Source organism: Sparus aurata, chromosome 5 (assembly GCF_900880675.1).
Source record: "Sparus aurata chromosome 5, fSpaAur1.1, whole genome shotgun sequence".
NCBI classification, from domain to species: domain Eukaryota; kingdom Metazoa; phylum Chordata; class Actinopteri; order Spariformes; family Sparidae; genus Sparus; species Sparus aurata.
This window is the reverse complement of record NC_044191.1, coordinates 13,839,932-13,862,360: the sequence shown is the minus strand read 5'-3', so window position 1 is coordinate 13,862,360 and position 22,429 is coordinate 13,839,932. Positions and strand designations below refer to the sequence as shown.

At 39.4% G+C, this 22,429-nt stretch overlaps 4 protein-coding genes and 1 non-coding gene across 6 annotated transcripts; 3 read left to right on the top strand and 2 right to left on the bottom strand.

Moving 5' to 3' along the window:
- Positions 1 to 957: 957 nt before the first annotated feature.
- On the top strand, positions 958 to 1,029 carry trnaq-uug (transfer RNA glutamine (anticodon UUG)). Its single transcript has one exon. It is a non-coding gene; the product is annotated as a tRNA-Gln (tRNA).
- Positions 1,030 to 3,801: 2,772 nt separating this feature from the next.
- LOC115582328 (betaine--homocysteine S-methyltransferase 1) lies at positions 3,802 to 8,295 on the bottom strand. 2 transcript variants are annotated; one of them, XM_030418260.1, is made up of 8 exons: positions 8,143 to 8,295; positions 6,778 to 6,910; positions 6,048 to 6,157; positions 5,741 to 5,932; positions 4,825 to 4,972; positions 4,547 to 4,729; positions 4,019 to 4,247; positions 3,802 to 3,935 (listed from the first exon to the last, which is right to left on the bottom strand). In XM_030418260.1, the coding sequence occupies exons 1-8, from the start codon at positions 8,278 to 8,280 to the stop codon at positions 3,851 to 3,853; spliced, it is 1,218 nt and encodes a 405-aa protein (XP_030274120.1). In that variant the 5' UTR covers positions 8,281 to 8,295; the 3' UTR covers positions 3,802 to 3,850. The 2 variants fall into 2 exon arrangements, with proteins under 2 accessions (XP_030274120.1, XP_030274121.1); XM_030418261.1 differs by lacking the exon at positions 8,143 to 8,295 and adding an exon at positions 7,690 to 7,835.
- Positions 8,296 to 8,662: 367 nt separating this feature from the next.
- Positions 8,663 to 11,991, bottom strand: LOC115582329 (betaine--homocysteine S-methyltransferase 1). The gene is made up of 8 exons (XM_030418262.1): positions 11,854 to 11,991; positions 11,022 to 11,154; positions 10,834 to 10,946; positions 10,517 to 10,708; positions 10,248 to 10,395; positions 9,970 to 10,152; positions 9,366 to 9,594; positions 8,663 to 9,155 (listed from the first exon to the last, which is right to left on the bottom strand). Exons 1-8 carry the CDS (start codon positions 11,872 to 11,874, stop codon positions 9,062 to 9,064), a joined length of 1,113 nt encoding a protein of 370 aa, XP_030274122.1. The 5' UTR covers positions 11,875 to 11,991; the 3' UTR covers positions 8,663 to 9,061.
- An 864-nt stretch (positions 11,992 to 12,855) lies between these two features.
- On the top strand, positions 12,856 to 16,038 carry cenph (centromere protein H). The gene is made up of 10 exons (XM_030416120.1): positions 12,856 to 13,109; positions 14,057 to 14,197; positions 14,389 to 14,444; positions 14,528 to 14,573; positions 14,675 to 14,743; positions 14,878 to 14,934; positions 15,018 to 15,081; positions 15,440 to 15,491; positions 15,611 to 15,771; positions 15,873 to 16,038. Exons 2-10 carry the CDS (start codon positions 14,076 to 14,078, stop codon positions 15,963 to 15,965), a joined length of 720 nt encoding a protein of 239 aa, XP_030271980.1. The 5' UTR covers positions 12,856 to 13,109; positions 14,057 to 14,075; the 3' UTR covers positions 15,966 to 16,038.
- Positions 16,039 to 16,110: 72 nt separating this feature from the next.
- dimt1l (DIM1 dimethyladenosine transferase 1-like (S. cerevisiae)) lies at positions 16,111 to 21,039 on the top strand. Its single transcript, XM_030415760.1, has 12 exons — positions 16,111 to 16,305; positions 17,170 to 17,243; positions 17,394 to 17,480; positions 17,982 to 18,043; positions 18,150 to 18,243; positions 19,226 to 19,275; positions 19,374 to 19,497; positions 19,589 to 19,681; positions 19,780 to 19,844; positions 19,961 to 20,024; positions 20,200 to 20,306; positions 20,512 to 21,039. The coding sequence occupies exons 1-12, from the start codon at positions 16,248 to 16,250 to the stop codon at positions 20,552 to 20,554; spliced, it is 921 nt and encodes a 306-aa protein (XP_030271620.1). The 5' UTR covers positions 16,111 to 16,247; the 3' UTR covers positions 20,555 to 21,039.
- Positions 21,040 to 22,429: the final 1,390 nt, after the last annotated feature.

Here is a 22,429-nt window from a genome sequence, read left to right as displayed (position 1 = left end):
TGCACATCAGGAGCAATTCTGGGGTTCAGTCTTCCTCAAGGATACTTCGGCATGTAGCTCAGTCCCACCCCAGGAGAGCCAGGGATTTGAACCAGTGACCTTCCGATCACTGGTCCACCAGCTCTACACACTGAGCTACAGCCACCGCCAGTACAATCACTAATTACTTGTTTAAGTAGTGTAATCCAAGTATCACAATATTGAAGTAGTATAACTTAATAACTATTGTTGCTTTTGGATTACCTCAATATCAAACATGCGTATAAAGACAGGAGAAAATATCAGTAAGATTACTTTTATATAAACGAATGTGTATCTTGTAGGAATACACACTTGGGTATTTGGTGTAACTCAAGACCAGAGGGATGTTGTGTGTGAAAGGTGAAGTGTTGTCAAGTGTCCAATGTGCATGGTTACAAACTAGTATGTCATTCTTTATTTTAAAATTGTAATCCTGTTTGTTATCCACTTTTATACTGATTGATTTGTAATCTACTTACATCTATTTTTCTGTAACCTTAACAGAATGCAGTCGTCTTATTTTGTACCGTTATCATGTAATCCTGTTAATCTCCAAGCCTGACTAGATAATCAGTACTTGATAAACTTCCTGAATGAGGGATGATTCCGAGAGCACACCAAAACATTCTGCTTCTCAGAACTTGTGAGAGTATTTTACATATCTGCTGCATGTAATCAAACACCGTAGGAGGTTTAAATCTATTTTTCTGCCAACTGCATAAGCAAAACGTTGTGAAACTGTGAGAATGGGAACTTGGACAATTTTTTTTTTATTAATCTCATTATCCAATTTATGATACATTGATTTCGATTTTACGAAGGCCGAATTAAAAAGATATGCCTACAAGATAAAACCTTCAAAAGTACTGTGATCAAATGGAAATGATAACATTGAGTTCAGAGCAATCTGGTTGTGATTAATGTTAGATAAGTCAAGGTTCCATGGTGTAATGGTTAGCACTCTGGACTTTGAATCCAGTGATCCGAGTTCAAATCTCGGTGGAACCTTGTCGTTTTTACAGGTGAGGCTCACTTAATGCACAACTTGAATGTAGATCCAAAGTTCAGTAAGTAGCTCATGTAGGAAAAATGAGCATAACAAAAGTTGATGAAGGTTCTCAGTCATCCAGGTCATGGTCGTAGTAGGTGCTATATTGTAGGCGACCTCTCCTCTCAACTCTCATCAAAGAGGCTTCGTCAGTTCTAACTCACTGAAGCGGAGTTGCAGGCTTTTGAAGATAACACAAGTACTAACCTAGTGATTAATGTTGATTAGAATAGTAGATGATGAGACTAGTAGATGAGGATGATGACAGCTAAACGTCTTTCATTTTTGTATACAGGTCTTGGACTTTCTTTATTTGATGTCTACATTCACGTATCCATGTAATTTTGTGTCTGTAAGCACTGTTTCCCATTAAGCACAACAGGTCAGCTTATTTTCCTCAAATTGTGATGGACAAAAAAACTGTCAATGGGAGCCGACTGGAGCCATGAGAATCAACAACAGCAGTAGAAGCTAGAGTCTCATCTCACCTCTACACACACACAACTGGACTCTGACACTGTTTACTTAACTTGCTGCTGCCAATCACACTGTGCCATTTTGTATCATCACTTGCCTGCTGCTTCAACCTGTCATGTTCAAAAATTGGACTCACCTCCCACTTTATTTTATTTTTATGTATATTTATATATGTATAACTTATTTTTACAAGGTAGTCGGAATCAGGGTAGTAGCATGAACATTTATGGACTCTCAATCAAGTGATCTGATTTCTAATCCTGGTGGGCCCGGAGATTTTACAATTTATAAGTTGTCGTCATTGTCAAGCTGTTCAAAACAATTGATTGAAATGCTCAAGTGATGAAATATCTGCACTAAAATGGTCTCTCTCTGTTTCTGTTTGCTCTTGGTCACTTATAATGCATACAGACATACCTGCCCTGGATATTGGTATGCCTTTACTTACCATTACATATTTACACCAAGACGTGCCCTAAATGATCTACTGTATGAGTTCAAATAAAGGAAGTTTCTGAAGAAAGGTTTCTTATCGGATTCATATCACGGTTGTTTAAAGTTACTGACGATACGTCAATTCTCAGTACTTGTTTTCTGTGCAATGGCAATAAAGTTGAATCTGATCTGTCTTTTGTTTGTTTTTAAAGAGTTTGAAAATGTGTTAACTCATATGGTAGAGCCCCTTTTCCACCTAGTTAGTATTTGGGTGCTCATAAAAACCCTCCACACGAGTCTCCAGTAGGTTTCATTTGTTATGCTTACAGCTGATGAAAACAGAGGGGAAGAGTGCAGGATAAATAGAAGTGGTGAATTAGCAGCTATCAGCTTTGCACCATGTTGTTGCAAAATGAATACATTTATATGATGTTATCTATTTTATAACTCTATGAAGGCCACAACCGTTCTCCTCACACAATCTGACTTTTACCCTGACTATGAAGGACAACATTTTTAATATCTTACTACATCCATAAACTTTCTCCTTACACAACCTAACCAATTATACTTGTTTTTTCTCTTACTGAGTCCATAAACTGTCTTGTCACCACACTTGAAGCCAGATTCTGGTTAATAAGTGACACAAATAGTTGTGGAGTATTCATTCATCCATTACTTTTCAATAACACACTCTAAGGATAGTCGACAAGATTCACAATCTGCAAATTTGGACCAAAATGGTTTTCACTGGACAGGAAAAATATGAAAAATTATAATCTGAAAAATAAGTAGGAACTATTGCTGATCATGTAGTGGAGTAAAAAATGCGATCTTTAACTATGAGGTGTAGCGGAGTATTAAGTTAAGAACCTTGAATTTTTACACAGTACTTAAGTAAATGTACTTTCCTACATTCTGTTGTGGTGTGGATTGTCCACTTCTTAACTCTATGGTTCAGTACAATATACTCTACATAGTTATATGTGTCGGGGGGTATGTACTGCATGCATGCTCCAGAAAATACAAGTAAGGCATGCTCTAAATCCTGTTTTATAGCAGGTCTACAATGGCTCACTAATGGTGCACTTACGATTAATAGTACACGCTGATAATGGTAATGCATGCAACAATGAGCCATTGTAAGCATGCAGTAAAACAGGATTTAGAGCATGCCTAACTTGTATTTTCTGGAACATGCATGCAGTACATACCCCGAGTATAGGCACTTCAAAATTAAATTTAAAGATAGTCCAAATTGTACTAAAGGTAGCCATAATATCATGGCTATATACCTTCATGTCTTCCGGGAATGCCCGTCTTGCAGCTAATCTTTGGTCAAGGTGGCTAAATGTCATGAAAATATTCACAGTTTTCCCATTCCTAATCAACCTACCCTATTTTTATTCAACAACGGCTCCATTCTCGGTGAAAGCACCAGATTAGCTTTAAGAAGGATTATTTTTGCAGTTTTAACTGCTCTCGAAAAGAAGAAAGTTATTTTCCCCCGAACCTCCATCGATAAAAGAATGGCTGAATCATTTTAGGGATATTGCTCTCATAGAAAGATCAAGGCAATGGTGGCTTGTATATAGATTTGTATCACATGTTGTTTGTATGCATGAGTCTTGGTACCTGGTCCATGATATTATGTGTCTGTATATCATGTGACATACAGTTCAATAAAAAGTTGATCATAATTTCAGTGCTGTTTTGAGAACAATAGAGTTTTGAGAAAAATAAAAATAATCTGGTCAGTCACATAAGGACCACAGCATCGTATTCTACTACTCAGAATAATGTACAGTAGAGACACTTGATTGTGTTAGCATGTTTTATTCCAGCTAATGTTATTGATTATCCCCCTTCTTATTCATCAGCTGGCGTGGCCATGGAAGGGCATTTGGGACGTCCAGAAGCAGGCAAAAGGTTTTCCCAATACTCTCGACGAGCCCTTAAAAAATAGTGATAGTTAAGTTGGTTGGGAATCATAATTCTGTATAGAATACAAATACATATACTGTCCAAATGTGTTACCTGGCTCTGACCCAGGGTTTAGTGTGCATCTCCAGAGCAGCTCCCCAGAGTCCGTGCTTCTCTGAAGCTGGTGGGAGGAATCCTCTCTCTGCAGCCAGCTCCTCTGCTATGGCTCTGATATGATAGGGCTCAAATCCACAGCAGCCTCCGATGTAGCGAATTCCTGCATTATAAGCCTCTCTGGCGTATTTATGTATATCCCAGCGGGTGATTGCTCTGGTTTCCAGTGCTGAGAGGAGAGTTAAATATTGAATTCTGGGCAATTAGTTATATCGCTGTTGTTAAAGCGTAAAGGCAACAATATACAAGTATGGGCATTTTGTTATTGATTTTGTTATCAATGTTTTCTTCAAACTTCCCATATGGGGAGTTTTTAAAGACAGAAGAAGAGGTGCTCTACAGTCACACACTCACACTACACTTCATGTATACACTTAAATTAAAGAAACATAACGTTTGGAAACCAACAGTAACAATTTTGAACCTATACCATTTTTAGCTTAATACTATAGAAAAGAAAATGCTGACCGAAGGGGAACTCTGGAAGGGCAAGGTATCCAGTGTGGTTGCACTCAGGTGTGTGAAAGCCCAGCGGCTGGACCATGAGATGGGCTTTGAGACCTGCTTTCTCTAATCCCTCTTTCATCAGCTTCACTGTACGAACGCCAGTCATAGGGTCCAAGTGGCAATTTATTCCAACAATGTCAGCTCCTGCAAATTAATATGCAAAACATAATCAGATTTTTCAGTTTAAACATGGTCACAGATTTGCCGACTTGATGTCCTATCACAGAAGGTTTGTGTACCAGCTTTGACCAGCCTGACAGCGCACTCTCCAGGTGGGACCCCTTTCATGTCTCCATGAGGGGAGATGCACAGCGTTGCACCCACCGTTTTACCGCTCGTCTTCAACACCTCCACTGCCCACACTGCCTCTTCCACGTGGTCGAAGAACTGCGAAAAATACATGCAAGCAAATACTGATTTTTTGCAGGAAAAACTGTTATATTTTTCTTGTTTATAGAATAATTTAACTTCATTAGAAGGAATAAGGATAAGAATAGTTACATTAGTTGCAGTTTTATACATATGGTTTGTTTATAGCGAGGCAATAAGTACATGTTTGGGTTATTTCAATATTTGTGGACAGCTAAAATGATCCTTTATAGTTTATTTGCGGTACTTTCTAGTGCATGGATGTATTTTTATTTTGTGCAGACTGCACCTTTAATGGGTCACTCTCTCGCAAACTTTTTCGTAGGTAATGTGAATTTGTGGTCAGTCAGAACAAGCGGGGAGCGGAGCCATATCGTTTTTTGACCTATGCTGTCACTCTCTCTCTCTTTTTCTTTCACTACATGTATAGGGCGCAATTTGTATTTAATTTTGTGACATTCTTTTGTCTTTTTTTTTCCTGCATTTTTTTAAACAAACGTTTCAACTTTACCTACTGGTCTCTGTGGATTCTTTGGATGTGGACACAAGACAGATTGTCCAGAGCGTCAGACTTAAGCCTAACCAACAGATTTTATCAGAGTTTATCACAAACAGAACCAATAAAAGGCAAAAAAAAGTTCAGAAGAAATCACAGGGTTAATATTACATCATAACTAATTAGGATTGCCGCATCATTTGGTGCAAAGTTGAGATTAAAAATAGTGATGAATGCAGGTTTTAGCACATTACAGATCATTACACAGTTATTCCTCTTATTTGTAATACCTCAGCTATAAAGAAATCAATGTCCTTCTTGAGGAAGTCATCCATCTGTTTCTTAAAGATGGCCTTGACCTCAGTCTCACTGTGAGACTTCGCATAGCAGGGAGTCATGGAAACACCCCCGGCAACCAATGCATTGCCCTCATTCGCGACCTCCCTGGCCAGGTCACAGGCTGCCTCATTGATCTGCGCCCCCTGGATCAGACAAGAGCAGATTGGATTGATGTGAAAGTGTGTAAGGATAAATTCAATGATGTCTAACTGTAAATAAAATAATGCCGGTATTAGATTTTGAAGGTTCTGCACTGACGGTGATGCCGGTGACATGGCTCAACTCCAGTTTATCCTCACTGCAGTAGAAGGTGAATGTCTGAATCACATTGGCTCCTGCTCTCAGAAACTCCCTGTGCAGCTGCCGCACTGACAGAGAGACATGAAGAGAAAGATGTGTTACCTGGCGGTCAGATTCTGCACAAATAGAGAAGGGCTTTATACAAGTCGTCTGTGTGATTTTCATAAAAGGCAGGGCAGGGAACTGCTGCTTTGTGATTAATAATATTGGGAAGGACTGTTTTTCTGGGCTACACTCATTTCGTCCATATTCTCACACTCTCTTTCTATCATTACTTTCTCTTCTTTCTTGACTCTAAGAAAAGGAAAATCTTCCATCTGAAGATGTTTGACCAAGAGAAGGTGTTTGTGTTGTTTCTCCGTAACCTAAGGACAGTGTGGCCAGATCAACATCAAAATGGTCAGTAACTTACAATGGTCAAACATAACTTTATTTATTTGGGCATGAATATCGTGCCCTACACTCAATCTGTTCATCAAAGGGTCTGATTAAAAATCATCAGGCAACCACACACTAACAGACTGACTGAAATCTTGATGCCACGTTATGGCCTCTTTCTCCAACACTAGTTTGTCTCTGGAAAACCTGGAGGAGAAAGGTTATATACAAGATGCATACGGATGAGGTGTGATGCAAAATTTGTCCCAGGCCCCAACATCTGTTCATCCAAACATGGCTGGGTTTATACCTGCTTCAGGGTGTTCAACGGCTGCTTCAGGTGTCCAGTTACCACCTTTCACATAACCTCGTCGCTCTAATTGCATCACATAACCCCCATCTCCTACAAGCACCTCCCCGGCATTCAGTCGCTCCAGGATGTCCTGAAATTACAGTTAAGCAAGCACACAAAAGCTAGTCTATTTGTTTATTTTCCACTTCAGGGCTAAAGGCTAGATGCATAGATTATTCAAGACAAAGGTAACTCTATTCAGACTTAGAACACATCCTCCATATGTAAGCCATCTAGTTAAACAGTCGTCAACATTGTCACATTCTGTCATCCTCCACTGCTCACCAGCTTATAAAATAATTTCCCGAATCCTCACTGGTGGAAGAAGTAGGCTACTATTACCCCCTTTACACTGGTCAAAAATCCCACGTAAGCCTGCTAAGATCGGGCTTTTGTGTGCAATGGGCAATGTGTAAACTGTGCATTTTACCCCCAGGTCGATTGACTCTGCAGGATAAACAGGTTTTGTATCAGCTCGGCTCTGATCCAAATGTAAGACCTGGGTGAACACGATAAATTCCCACGATACATTTAAGTGCCCCGTTCATTCCCATGTGAGCCGCTCAGGTGTGTCGTGAAGGCCCCCCCCCCCCAAAAAAAATGACTTAAATATGATTTATTATTAATCTAAATATCGCCTTCAATATGAATATGAATGACACAATCGTATAAACATAGTGATAAACATCCTCAGCCCACACTGTAGCCTACTTTCATTTTTTTTTATATAATTAAATGTCTCTTGTAAATGCAGCTTTTATGGTTTTTGATTTGCTTTGGTGATTATCATGTTTACAAACTAAATGAGAGACAGACATCAACTTGCTCAGGTTAAAACGAGAGTTAACTTTTGGGGATCGTCTGACTTACCTTCCTCTTGCTCCCCATCGTGCCAGCTGTTTCAACTTTCAAATAAAGTCTAGTCCAATCTATTACAGACAGGTTGTTGACAGTGAAGCAGACACAGCAGTCCAGGGGGCGGCGGCTCTTATATATTGTCCAACAGAACCGCCCCTCACCCCCCTGCTGTCACCCAACACGGAAACCGCCACACCGCCCACCCATCAGAGAGGACTTCCCAGCCAGCCAACCAGCCAGGTGAGGAGACCTGATCAACCGGATCCTCCACCCTCAGAGAGAGCCAGTGCTTTGGGAAACATATTGATGTATGAATTGCTGTAAATGACTTTGGACAAAATCTGCTAAATGTACACGAAGGTCATGGAGACACTAGTCCTCCTGGCACACCTCAGAGCCCTCGTGTGCCGATCAGAAGACACCCTACAGTTCGCACAGTTCGCCCGACGTTGGGGTTTCATCTACCTGCTGCAGGAAGCCTGCTCTTCCCTGGAGAGACCCAACCAACACCGCTGTCCTGTCATGGTCTCCAGCGCCTTCAACACCATCCAGCCCAGGTTGCTGAAGGAGAAACCGGAGAACTGTGTATCTGATCGGCAGCATCGGCGCCCAGCAGGGAACCGTGCTGTCTCCCTTCCTATTCACCACCTGCAGTCAGACTGTGTCGTGTCATCTGCAGAGACTTTCTAATGACACGGCCAATGTAGGGCGGGAGGGAGGATGAGTTCAGGGACGTGGTCAACAATTTCGTTGAGTGGTATGGGGAGAATTATCATAACATAATATTTATATAAAAAATATTATTACTGTAAATACTGCACCTTATCTATCTATCTATCTATTTAATTCCTTAAGAAAAAGTGATAAGGCAGTTAACTTCACTTGGTAAGTCAGGCCACGTCACTTAAATCGAATATCCATTCAGTAACAAATATAGAGGTATTTTCTTTTATTGAAAGGGGAGTGTTGGAAAAAACACGAGATGTTTTCACTTGATTTATTATTTATTAAAGTATTAAGCACCAGATTACAAAAATCAAGAAATACGAGGGGCCTATGAAGGTGTCATACAGGAAGTAGCTGTTTTAAGTAAGTAAAAACCCAGCTGTGCCTTCATGTACAATTAGTCGTTAGGTTAAGGATAGTGCATAGAGTTACAGTGCAGAGTAAAAGCACAAAACCGCTGATTCATGGATGACTGAGCCACCATAACATGGCTGAGCCAACTGGACGGATTGCAAAATAATTGTTGTTGAAAATGTCACGTTTAGATCTTTCTGTGTCATTTTTTAATGAAAAAAGTGGAAACTCTGACCAAACATACAGAAAATACACAAAACGTCACAGTGTATTCAAGACATTACATCTGGATTTTGGATTCCAGCTATTTTCCATAATTATCAGCTGGTGTGGCCATGGAAGGGCATTTGGGACGTCCAGAAGCAGGCAAAAGGTTTTCCCAGTACTCTCGACGAGCCCTAAGACAAAGTTTGGTAGATTAGTTAGTTGTTAATTTACATTTGCGAAAAAAATATACACACACACACAATATAGAAATTATTTTGTAACTTGCAATTATCATGACATGGATGACTGAGAATCTTCACCAACATTATGTTGTCAGTCTTTCAATCGGCTAAATGCTGCTTAATTTTGAAAGCAGCAGCCATGTTTCTGCTTCGTGTTACCTGGCTCTGACCCAGGGTTTAGTGTGCATCTCCAGAGCAGCTCCCCAGAGTCCGTGCTTCTCTGAAGCTGGTGGGAGGAATCCTCTCTCTGCAGCCAGCTCCTCTGCTATGGCTCTGATATGATAGGCCTCAAATCCACAGCAGCCACCGATGTAACGAATTCCTGCATTATAAGCCTCTCTGGCGTATTCATGTATATCCCAGCGGGTGATTGCTCTGGTTTCCATTGCTGAGAGGAGAGTTAAATATTTAAGTCTGGGCAATTATTTATATAGCTTTTGTTACATACATTTTCTCACATATGGGGATGTATCATAAAGGCAACAATACTCACTCACATACCTTATATGGATATACTATACATTCAAAACAGTCACGTCATTTCTACCAAGTCTTGGAAAGTATGCTTGGGTCATTTGAGCAGGATCAATTCAGAAAATTCAGGTCTATTTAGTGCAGATCACTGACTATTTAACATTGTGATCTCTTTTGTACCATCAGCAGGTTTCGGTCATAGTTACAGTTCATCACAATAATGATGAAATTGAACTTGAAACAGTATCTTTTTCTTTATTCTGCATATAAGAAGTATACAAATGCTGACCGAAGGGGTACTCCGGTAGGCTGGTGTATCCACCTAGGTTGCACTCAGGTGTGTGAAAGCCCAGCGGCTGGACCATGAGATGGGCTTTGAGACCTGCTTTCTCTAACCCCTCTTTCATCAGCTTCACTGTACGAACGCACGTCATAGGGTCCAAGTGGCAATTTATTCCAACAATGTCAGCTCCTGCAAATTAATGTGCAAAACATAATCAGATTTTTCAGTTTAAACATGGTCACAGATTTGCCAGCTTGATGTCCTATCACAGAAGGTTTGTGTACCAGCTTTGACCAGCCTGACAGCGCACTCTCCAGGTGGGACTCCTTTCATGTCTCCATGAGGGGAGATGCACAGCGTTGCACCCACCGTTTTACCGCTCGTCTTCAACACCTCCACTGCCCACACTGCCTCTTCCACGTGATCAACAAACTGCAAGAGAAATGTGTTTTGATTTATTAAACCTTAACTTGGAACAAGGGTCAGTTAAAAACTGCACTTGTGCACGTTACCATCTGTAGAACATTTATTCCTCTGGCGGTGTGGCTCATACTTCTACTATGAAGAAATCAATGTCCTTCTTGAGGAAGTCATCCATCTGTTTCTTAAAGATGGCCTTGACTTCAGTCTCACTGTGGCTCGTCACATAACACGGAGTCTTAGACACACACCCGGCAACCAATGCACCACCTTCATTTGCTACCTCCCTGGCCAGGTCACAGGCCGCCTCATTGATCTGCGCCCCCTGGATCAGACGAGAACAGGTTGGAGCGATACTACATTGATGTGACAACAATATTCATGTGGCACACTAAGGCTAACAAGATGAAGGTGTGAATATAATTTGTATGATAGGGTTTTTGCACTGACAGTGATATTGGGGACGTTACCACTGATCTCCAGTTTATCCTCACTGCAGTAGAAGGTGAATGTCTGAATCACATTGGCACCTGCTCTCAGAAACTCCCTGTGCAGCTGCCGCACTGACAGAGAAAGACAAAAAAACTTTGAAAACAATTGACTCCTGTCATTTAAATAAATGAGCTGCAAACTTATACCTGCTTCAGGGTGTTCGACAGCAGCCTCAGGGGTCCAGTGTCCCGCCTTCACATAGCCACGTCGCTCCAGTTGCATTACATAACCTCCGTCCCCTACAATCACCTCCCCAGCGTTCAGGCGCTCCAAGATACCCTAAGTACACAAACATACACACACACACACACACACACACAGTGATCAGGAGCCAATAAAAATAAATACATAGCTCAGGTGAGAGATACCTCAGGTGAACTTTGCTCACACTTGAAAATCTGGCTTTCGATAAGCCACATTGGCAGCATGGCAGCATACATATTTGTATAAATATATATGTTGTGCCTAAATTCATCATCTGACTTTCAATAATATATTTGATTTCAATACTAAAACAATATATCCAGAAATCGATATTCAATAAACGTGCCATCTCGTCAAACATTTGTATTCTCTTTTGATTGTATTGTTTTGCCTTTCTTACTGCTTGACTGCTTGCCAACTACACTCCCCGAGGATTCATTCACATGCATGAATATGAAAATCTGTGTCTCTTTATTCATTGACATATCTGTGCAATTTAGCCCGAATCTTTCAATCAGTAAACGGGCTAAATTTCCACCTGCTAACAACGAGTTGATCGTTTTTCACCTTTATTCTCGGAGGCTACTTCATTTCGTAAACGGAACTAATTTACATAGTACGTGTCGGTTGTCCAAACCTTGTAGAAGTTCATGGTTTGGACAATTCAGTCTAAAAGATGAACAGTAAGGCCGAGGCCAGCATGCACAGGCTCTACTGTACGTACAATAAATAAACAACCTCAAAAGACATTATTTTGTTTTTTGTTTCTCATACCCTTCTCTTCTTGCTCTCCATCGCTGACCACGTCTCTCTGTGCAAATGTTTGTGTACAGAGAAGAACGGCCGCTGGTCACACACGCTGAAGTATAAACGATAATCTCACGAGATTGAGGAGACCGTTACGTAGCAGCAGCGAAAATTGCTTGCTGCCCCCCTCAGGCGAGGTGGGTCATCTCAGATGGTGATTATTAACACGTAACGAGTCTTGAACTGTTTGAATCGGTCCCAAAATAGTCTGTGCCTCGACAGACATAGCTTTTAGTCGAAGGAAATGAAAAAAAAAAAAGAAAAGTCTCTCAGAGTTTAGAGAAGCACAGACATGTTTTAGGACAGAGGCTACATTTTATAAAAAGACTGTTTTGAATAATCATTTATGTCTAATATGATTTTTCCACACAAAACATAAAGTACATAGATCTGTAGAAGAATAATAAGAAGAAATAAACTGTGAATCAATACACTTTAAATCCGAAACAGGCTGACTGAATGATAAACTATACTTATTGATTTTGAAAACTCTTAAATAAAAACTAAAGCTTATTTTTCTTTATGCCTACACAAATTGTTTAAATACCAGAAACTGAAGTCTAGCGTTAAAAGATTGACCACTGGCATCACATTTTAAATCTTAAATATCGATCATGATTGATTTTATCAGGCTGGCCATGATGAGTCTGTGGTCACTTCCGGGGGGTTAAGACTGAATCTGCACATTTAACCCTCACATTAACAGCTACTGTGCCCAACAGCATATTTTGAACAGGCACCGTATTATTTATACATACTTTATTACATATTTGGTCACTGTCAACCTCGAAAGCAGAGATAAAGTTAATCCCTTGCCTCTCACACATATAGGTTGGGTAATAACATCGACAGCGTGTTGATGGCTCTGTTTAGTTTTCCAGTTAAGCGAACATGCACTTCCCCTTCCTGGCCTGCAGGAGGCGCTGCAGCACGTGTGGGCAGCAGCCATACATGACAGACATACGTCACTTCCTGGCGGGGTTTTTTGCTGAAAAGGAATGTAAACAAAACCAGTGAGCGATTAAACGACGTTACTTTCATATTTTTTCCAGTATAAGATGCTCCATATGTGACAGCAGCTGAACGCGTGTGTCAAGTTATTGTTTAGGTTTGAATCAACAGTGGTTGTAAGTTGTTTCCTCTCAGGTGTAACGTTCACTGTCAGAGAAGGTTTCAGCTTTCTTTCTGGCTTGAACCAGCAGCGTTTAACGAAATTCAACAAGGTAAGATATTTAGTGCTTTATGCGTCATTTTAATGCATAGATAACGTTACTGCCTCGGGTCCCCTGTAACATTATGTAAAACATTGAAAATTAACTTCCTACAAGGAGGTGTTTAAATTTTTATTAACGTGTGCATGTGTGGCTTCATGTTTGTTTACACTGGATGATCAGGTGTGGACTATACATTAGCTCACTTGTACAATTTTGTGGTACTGTTATTTATTTTGCTCCTTTCGATGCACATATTTTGATAGCTCGCTGTATTTGACACTCACTGTTACAACTTATGTTACTTTGCAGATAAGTTTTTTGCCACACATGTCATTTAGGTATTTTGGTCCAAGTCCCCAGTTATTTTCTTTTTTGGCAGGTCCTAAAATGTCCTTAAGTCAAATCACCTTTTAAATACAAGATACTGCAATCTTACCTCTAGTGTCTGTACTTAATATAAAGGAAATACATAATATCAGCACAGCTTATCTTACCTGTTCAAAAAAGTATGACAACTCTTTGCATTTGTGTCACAATCATTGATATTCAACGAAATATATGCAATCAAACAAAATAGATGACTTTGTAAAAGCTAATTTATTTCTTAATCTCTTCTCATCGAAAATGTGCCCTTCATACCTTTTTCAAACAGTGACACTGTCTGACACAGAGCACAATGACTACCAGGAAAGAAACATGAAAACATGAAATAAACAAAGACAAGTCATTAGACATGGTGTTTCAAGTCAAGTCAAGTTCAAGTTATTTATAGAATATAAAAGTACTTGGTAGACAGTAGTCTTTGCTTGCATGAGCATAAGATACATTAAAAACAACAGATCACAGTCAAAAGCAGGATGCATTAAAACATTGGTCCACTTGTTATGCTCTTTAGATCAAACTCGGCTGATATGGCATCTACTTTCTCTTCTGTTTCTCTTAATTGCCTTCTGCAGGTACCTGCACTGTTGTGTGATGGATCCATCTGACAACGTGGGGAACCTCAACCACATGATGGAGGGTGTAGTTCTGGATAATGGTTCCACTTCTGACGGCTCCCCCAAGCAGAAGGATACCTCGCCTGCAGACATGCTAAGGTTCCTTCCACATGTTTTTAACACTTGTTAATACTACATTTACAATGGCTGAGTTTGGGTTTATTTTTAATGAGTCACACCCCAAAACAGTGTTTAAGACTCATTTGTCATCCAACTGAGTCAAACACTTTGCCTCTTGTCAAAAGCAATGAATACAATCTTTAGAATGACTAAATGTATTGTCTTTTCAGAATAAAACAGCAGATGTCGAACCAGTGCTTTGAAATGGCAGTGCAGCTCAGTGCAGGTATGGTATGCGCATTATTTCCATCGTATTGTATTTTCATGAACTACACAGACAAAGCGTTAACATCAAGTTCTATGTGACAGGAAAAAGTAAGAGATCCTGCAGCATATCTGAAGCGGAGAGAGACTTGTGAGTATTTTGAATGAGCCCATTGATGTTGATGTAAAATGTAAGATTAGAGTTCATTTAAAAATGTATACTGATAAAGTTTTTTTCATTCAATACTACAGGACAGATTATGTCAGTGAGCTGGAAAAAGTGAAGACTATTCATTTTAACAGCACACTGGCACTGCACAGGTAAACTGATGCCTAATCCTTTGTGATGAGTGCTAAATTTGCCCTTATATGATATCATACTGTATATAGATGTTTAATATGTAATATAGAAGCTGTGATTTTCGTTGACTTATTATTTAACTGGTGTCTTTCAGAATGCAGATGTGGCACGCTATTGGAGAAAAACTGAAACAGAATGATTCAGAGGCAGAGTAAGTCAGTTCCAAACACAATGAAACAACTGACGTACATTTATTTTGGATGATTGTGTTACATACATTTGTTTTTTTCTCAGTGCCCTGAAAGCTGTGAGCGAACGCTGCATGGCTCTTTGTTCACACATCAAACAATTTCAGCAAGTAAGGAAATTCATTATCCGCTGTGTGAATATGAAATGCATGTCTGTGCTAACATTACTATGTTAAAACAATTGTTTATGTGAAATAAGATAATATATTTCTTGTTAAATTACTACTAGAAGTATACCAGCAGTGATAAGGTGTCGGTCTAATTAGCAGGTCCAGGACTCTAATTTATAAAGCCTTTTTTAATTTGGTTTAATAATTTTAGTGGGTCATAAATACCACTTCTGCCAACTATACTGCAATATTAATATACTGTATATAATTACTCATTTATAGTAATATATAGATATATTGCTGTGTGAAATTGTGATATTTAATTTTGTGCTGACCTCCTGTATGTTGTTGTCAACAGGAGTCAAGAGATCTTCAAGATGAAATCACAGAAATACAGAAGAAGAGGCTTGGTATGATGGTTTGTTTACAATGAAATAAAACAATTATATTCCAATTACATTTTTTCCACAGTTCAGTTGTTGGACATACTGTATGATTTTTGTTTGTTTGTTTGTTTGTGTGTGTGTAGGGATGAAGCGGCTCACTCATGAGAAAATGAAAGAGATGGAAGAGCTGATGTCCAAGAAAAAGCACCCAGATACAGAGAAGTACAAAGCTGCATTGGAAAAAGGCCGGGCGAACCTAGAGAAATATAAAAAGATGGCCATCATGACACAGAACGTCCTCAGGGTAAATTGTGAAAAATGAAACGCAGTCATTGCCAGTTTAATGTGGTTTATGCATACAGTGACTTTCACAGCTGGTGTATTAATGTAAGGGTCTCTCTGCAGGGCATCCTCTTGGCCTGTAAGATCAACTGGCTGGATGATCCGAAACTTCGAGACATCTGCATGACACTGGAGGAATTTCCCATATCTGACTAGAGAACGCATACATTTATGTTATATTTATGTTTTTGTATTGTATTGTCTAATAAACGATCCACAAGACAGTTCAGAGCAGTGTGATTTATAAAGGTAATGTAAGTGACGTTCGGCTGCCACTAGAGGGCGACGCAGGGGGAGAGCAGAGATTTTTAAATCTACACTTCTGGTCAGCGAAGAAGAACAGTGGCTCACACGTGTTTACCCAGTCCAGAGAGGCATACTTAGAATTGTCACAAAATCGGGTTTCTGGATTTTGAGGCGAAATAAAACCAAGTAAAGATGCCGAAGGTCAAGCCCGAGAAGAAAAGCAGACAGCACCAAGAGGTCAAAAACCAAGGTATGTCCCTCAGGAGAAAGGGGCTGGCGTTAGCATGTTAGCAAACACTGTCAGCTGCTGGAACAGATAGGCTTTAAAGTTTGGGATTCATCGACGACAGCTAATAATGAGCGGTCACTGTGCCATTGTCAAAGTCCACCTGTTATTAAATCACATCAGTCGCCTGTGTAAAACAAAAAAATAGGCTATTCGTTACCTGTGTTGACACTGATGTGATGCTCGTATGCTAAGTTATCAGACTAATGCCAAACTGTATTCAGAAAATCCGTATTTAAAGAGGCTCGACTCATCAGCACATGCACATACAGACATAAACCCCTTTTAAGATGCTTGTTGAATTATTCAGTGTCGTGCGGTTATTTCGGCATTCAAATGGTCCACCCAATAATCAGATAATGGCAATACTTCAGCCAATCAAGTACAGCCAGCCGTTTTATGTATTCATTTTACCTTGAATTGAAGCTTCTATTGGCTCTGTGTACCTACAAAATCATATATATATATATATATATATATATATATATATATATATATATATATATATATATATATATATATATATATAGACTACCATTTGTTTTAATGAACGACATTACAATGAGACAATACAGAAGCAAGTGTTTTGATTCCAAGTTTTTTTTACACACACCACAAACACACATTTTCTGAGGTGATGACTGATGTGACAGAGCTGTGATGAAATGTGCTGTGTGTATTGTCTTTAAGCTTGTTTATGCAAGAATAAACTTGTCCTAGAAAAGAAAATGTATAGAAAATTGTGTCTTTGCAATTTTACTATAAATTGTCCAACTCATTAACATCACACAAGACCAGTACTCAGAGTCCCAGTCCTGTGTGTCGCAGGGATCATGTTCAACACGGGCATCGGCCAGCACATCCTGAAGAATCCGCTGATCGTCAACGGGATCATTGAGAAGGTAGTGCTGCTGCAGTGTGGTCTGCTACTGTGAATTGAATGTACTTTTTTGTTTTAGACACACAAACATCCTGCAAACAAAGATTTCGCTCAGGCATCCGTGATTCACAGTGTTTGTAATCCATAGTCGTGGCTGTGTGGTTTTCTTTAGGCTGCCCTGAGGCCGACAGATGTGGTTCTGGAGGTGGGACCCGGTACTGGTAACATGACAGTGAAACTGCTGGAAAAAGCCAAGAAGGTGAGGGTCGGAATTACAAACACGTGTTCACAAAAAAGTCATCAGGAGAAGATATCTTGGTCGATTCTGATTGTGTAGTAAGATAATGGATTTAAAGGTGTTATGTTAGTCTCAAGTGATCATAACTACTTCCATTAGCATGAGCTTACTGCCCATGTCCTTTTGAAGCATCTTAAGCACGCTGCAAAGAGTGTACATGGCAGAGTAATGGAACTTGAGGTCAAACTCTAGCTGTGTTGCCAGGTCATTCATCTTTTTTAACCCATGACTCAGAAAAATGTTGCCCTCATAACTTATTTCTGTAGTTTAGAGAAAGTTGCCACTCGGCTACACAGCACCTCACTAGCTTTACATACTGTCCTTGACAACCTTGCCTTTGTGCAATAATGTCCAGCTCATGATTCTCGTTCACATTCCCCTTTTATGATCTTCGTGTTTTCTGATAAAAAGTGATCAAACAAATGATTGTTCAGCCTTTAACGGAAAGTTGTGTCTTTGTAGGTGGTGGCCTGTGAGCTGGACTGCAGATTAGTGGCGGAACTTCAGAAAAGAGTTCAGTGCACGTGAGTGGAGTCAGCAGCCACCTGAAGAACAATATGTTCATAGTATCTGCACTTGCATTTAAAGTACATATGTCATCTAATAAAATGACAACGTGTTTTTCAACAGACCTATGCAGACCAAACTTCAAATACTAGTGGGAGATGTGCTCAAAACAGATCTGCCGTTCTTTGACGTCTGTGTGGCTAATTTACCTTATCAGGTGAGTGTTCATTATGGCAGCTATCTTAGATTTTTTTTGTTGTTGTTTGTTTTAGTCACATTTTAGTCTTTTTTTTATCCTTCATAGTTTAGTCCAGCGTTAGTCGATGATAACTCAATATGTTTTAGTCAATTAAAAGTCATACATGTTGGACAATTTTGACTCAAAATGACTATAACTAGACTAATATGCCTCTGCATGATCAGAAGCTCCATGTTTTTCAATCATGCCAGACAGTTTGATCAGGCCGTTGTGTAGCTTGTACTTACAAAGACAACCACTAAATTAAACAAGTGCTGAAACAAGTAATTAATTATATACACAACACATGCCGTGTCGTCTCAGAAACAACACTTTGACTAGATGGTAACTGCGGTGCCATTGTGCTTTTTTGTTTTAAGACGATTAATTGAAAACAGGTCAAGCATATCACAAGCCGCTTGTCCGAATATATAAATAAATAAACTTGCAGGCTATAGACTTTACATCAGCATCATGTGATGTTCATTTAGTCACATCTCCCCACATGATTCACTTGAACATCAGGACAGGAGATGATGAAGCAATTCAGTTGCCCGACCAGAGCATTATAACTTCTCCCAGACAAGTTGTAATGTTAACAAACTGATAGTGGCAAATAAATGAACCTAGTCCATGTCAGCATGAAAACCAAGCTCATTGATTGATTGATTCATTCAACAGTGTGGAGAAAAAAATCAGTAATCTTTTGAATGTACAATAGCCTTCAATAACATTGCAGTCTCATCTCCGAAAACTAAATATGTATTTCGTCAGTTTTTTATTATCAAAGGTCTATCTCTAACTCGTCATCGTCTCATCTTAGTCATGAAGAAAAGGTGCTTATGAATATTTGCACGTCATGGTTTTTGTTAGTGTATCAGCTAAAGGCATGTTTCCTCTGTTCTAGACGCAGCTGATTCGATGCCATTTATACCAAACTTTTTTTTTTTTAATTGTGCAGATTTCATCACCGTTTGTATTCAAGCTCCTGCTGCATCGACCTTTCTTCAGGTAAGAAACAACCGGCTGCCCACTGAGAGTTTTGAACAGTTTTCTCACATGTCCATGTTGAGCATTTAGCATCTGATTTGTGTTTTATGCCTGTTCAGGTGTGCAGTGTTGATGTTCCAGAGAGAGTTTGCAATGCGACTGGTCGCTCCTCCTGGAGACAAGCTGTACTGCAGACTGTCCATCAACACACAGCTTCTTGCTCGGGTCGACCATCTCATGAAGGTCAGTGTGCGCTGTCAGATTTTGGCGCAGGGACATTTATTTACAGTTTTTTTTTTTCCTGTCTCAATGTTGATGTTTCCCTCCCGAACAGGTTGGGAAGAATAATTTCCGCCCTCCTCCAAAAGTGGAGTCCAGTGTTGTCAGGATAGAACCAAAAAATCCTCCACCTCCAGTTAACTTTCAGGTAAGGTTTGACTCTATGAACAGCTGACTCTGTGAGAACGCAGTTCAAACGGTTGATGAACAGTCTATATGTATTGTTGTGTTGTCTTTTCTTTCAAGGAGTGGGATGGCCTGGTCAGAATAGCCTTTGTAAGGAAAAACAAAACCCTCAGTGCAGCTTTCAAGTGAGTGCCTGCCTGCTTCAAACGCTGCCAACCTCATAAAAATCTCTTCTGCCAAAAAAAAAAACAAACCAAAAGAGATGATGATGATGATGATGCTGCTGGTTTATAATTTCCAGGTCCACTGCAGTAGAACAGCTGCTGGAAAAGAACTACAGAATCCACTGCTCTGTACACAACGTGGTGAGTCATGGTGTGCCTTTGTGTGCAGTCATGCGTGCATCTCAGTCAAAGTTTTTCCTTTTCTTTTTTTCCCCCTCTTTTGAAACTGCAGGTCTCTTTTTTTTTTCTTCTTCTTTCTTTCGGGATCACACATCAGCCAGTTTGAATCTTAAAATCGTGTCTTTCATCTCAACAGGAAGTCCCAGCAGATTTCAGCATCAGCAAGAAGATTGAAAGTGTTTTGCAGGAGGCAAATTTTTCCGAGAAGAGAGCCAGGATCATGGACATTGATGACTTCATGGTGTAAGTGGAACATCTATGTATTTGCTTCTTCTTTAATTCAGATCTTTTGTGTATAAAAGAAAAAAACAGTACACCAAAGAAATGAAACTGAATTCCTGTGTAAAGGGATTAAGTATGTGTTCTTCTTCCGACTTTTTTTTAGTGAAATTATCTACTAAATGTTGCTTCAGACCTGTTTAATAATGACTGTGTTCTTCATTCACAGACTGCTTCATGCATTCAACTCTGCAGGGATCCACTTTTCTTAAAGAGAGAGAGAGACACTCGTGTGACTGTTCTTATGATGGCGGGAGAAGCTGAAAAGAAACTGATCGTCTCACAATTAGTGCCTCTTGAATTCCCAGGTCCTCAAGTTTTGAAATGGTTTGATGAAACGTGCAAAGAGTATTAGAGGATACATTTAAAAAGCTCATATTGAGTTTGCTATTTTATCATTATTAACACATACAAGTGTCCTTGGGAATGCATGGACGGAATTTATTTCAAATGGAAGCTGTGTAATCCCTTTTGGTTGACTGAGGGACTGTCTATGTTTGTGTTTGTGTGTGTTTTAGAGTCGGTCATTCATTGAAAATGATCTGTAATAGATGATTATTCAAGTCTAAACACAATGTACAATTTTTTTCTAATCTACATCAAAATGACCTCCACGTGGAAAAGGTTAATATTTAACAAGCGCAGATTTGAGTGTGTGTGCAGTCTCTTAAAATAAATTGGGATTGTCTGAAAGATATCTTTCTCTGTCACACTTCTTTTTCTGCACTAATGCCATCTGACTTACCGAAGACCAGAGCTGAAACTATTGATCACCTAGAAATGAATTGCTATTTTTAAATTACTTATTTTTGGGGAAAAAAGAAAATGCCTATCACAGTTTCCCAGATTCCAGTGTAATGCATTTATGAATTGCTTGTTTTGTCTAACCAAGTGGTCATAACAGATTATGATTGTTATATCTTTTTGTCAAATACTATTAAGCACTAATGACACAGATTGCCTCTTGTAATTTACTTGAAGTGTGTTTTAGAATAAATTATTTTGAAGTTACTGTTGCATGTCTTCTCCTAAAGTGGTTGCAACTGCAGACTCTGACTTTGCTGCCAAGAAGTTCAGTAATTATGTACTTTCAGCTGTTCAGGCTAATTACATACATTGCACTCACTGGTCCTATTTATGTCTGAATTTTAGCAGAGGTAACATTGAAGAAGACAAAGATACACACCAAATGGGCAGAGTGGGTGTTTCAAGAGAAATCTCACTATGGAGGCGACAATCAAAAATACAGTTTGAGGCGTAGCCAGCAGTTCTTAAAAAGAGGATAGGAAGACCTGGAATAGTTCACAGGCAGGAAACACGTAGAGGTGTGTCCGCAATTTAGATGATTTTGCTGGAGGACTGGCTGTCACATGGTGAGCGTAATAGATGATGACATTTGACTTTTGACCCTGAGTGCAACTTTAACTAAAAAAGATGCTACAATTAAAGCTTGAAAAGTTATGGTCAGAATTGACATACAGATGCTGTGCAGTGGTGCAAACTGGCAGTTTTAAGAAAAGTGGAGACCAGCACATCATGAGAAGCATAGACAAAAAGAATCAAGTCGTCTAGTTTGGATTTCATGATGTGAACTTGGCTTTACTCGCTCAAACTCAAAATTAAAGTGAGAGATGCAAGGAAAATTACTAAAAAAAAAACCAAAAAACATTTTTTTCAAGCTTTTATATATTTCTTTAATAGGTGTCATGTTGATCAACATATATTTCTGATAAGAGAGTCGGACACATAATTATACATTCAGATAATGGTGTCCGCAGGGTAACACTTTCCCCAAATTAAGTGCACATTAATCCACATTTCAATAACCGTCAAACCTCATGCTGTAAATTCTGGAAGACAATGACTGCTGAGAATGTCTTTATGGTACGTTTATAATGTAACAAATGATTCTTACAGTGACTACTTGAAAATGAGACTTACCTGCCACAGCAAGACAGACAGGACCGGATGGATCAGTAATTCAAATTCAGAGGATCAATGCTGCAACACCCAGTTCAGCAGCATGGAGAGCAGCTGTGGTGTCATTGCCATCATGGTACAGATGTTAATCTATTGAAATCCATTTT

What these genes read in the sequence shown, in the direction of transcription:
- LOC115582328 (XM_030418260.1), bottom strand. Translation starts at nt 8,280, where the DNA reads ATGCTGCCGATCAGATACACAGTTCTCCGGTTTCTCCTTCAGCAACCT. An exon ending in GAGCAGGCTTCCTGCAGCAG is followed by an intron (nt 6,911 to 8,142) that starts GTAGATGAAACC and finishes CTGTAATTTCAG; the next exon opens with GACATCCTGGAGCGACTGAA. An exon ending in CCTTCCAGAGTTCCCCTTCG is followed by an intron (nt 4,248 to 4,546) that starts GTCAGCATTTTC and finishes CTCTCCTCTCAG; the next exon opens with CACTGGAAACCAGAGCAATC.
- LOC115582329 (XM_030418262.1), bottom strand. Translation starts at nt 11,874, where the DNA reads ATGGAGAGCAAGAAGAGAAGG. An exon ending in TGTCAGGCTGGTCAAAGCTG is followed by an intron (nt 10,153 to 10,247) that starts GTACACAAACCT and finishes ATTAATTTGCAG; the next exon opens with GAGCTGACATTGTTGGAATA. An exon ending in AAACCCTGGGTCAGAGCCAG is followed by an intron (nt 9,156 to 9,365) that starts GTAACACGAAGC and finishes ACTTTGTCTTAG; the next exon opens with GGCTCGTCGAGAGTACTGGG.
- cenph (XM_030416120.1), top strand. Translation starts at nt 14,076, where the DNA reads ATGGATCCATCTGACAACGTGGGGAACCTCAACCACATGATGGAGGGT. An exon ending in AGCACACTGGCACTGCACAG is followed by an intron (nt 14,744 to 14,877) that starts GTAAACTGATGC and finishes GGTGTCTTTCAG; the next exon opens with AATGCAGATGTGGCACGCTA. An exon ending in CAGAATGATTCAGAGGCAGA is followed by an intron (nt 14,935 to 15,017) that starts GTAAGTCAGTTC and finishes TTTTTTTCTCAG; the next exon opens with TGCCCTGAAAGCTGTGAGCG.
- dimt1l (XM_030415760.1), top strand. Translation starts at nt 16,248, where the DNA reads ATGCCGAAGGTCAAGCCCGAGAAGAAAAGCAGACAGCACCAAGAGGTC. An exon ending in CAGAAAAGAGTTCAGTGCAC is followed by an intron (nt 18,044 to 18,149) that starts GTGAGTGGAGTC and finishes GTTTTTCAACAG; the next exon opens with ACCTATGCAGACCAAACTTC. An exon ending in ACTGCTCTGTACACAACGTG is followed by an intron (nt 20,025 to 20,199) that starts GTGAGTCATGGT and finishes TCATCTCAACAG; the next exon opens with GAAGTCCCAGCAGATTTCAG.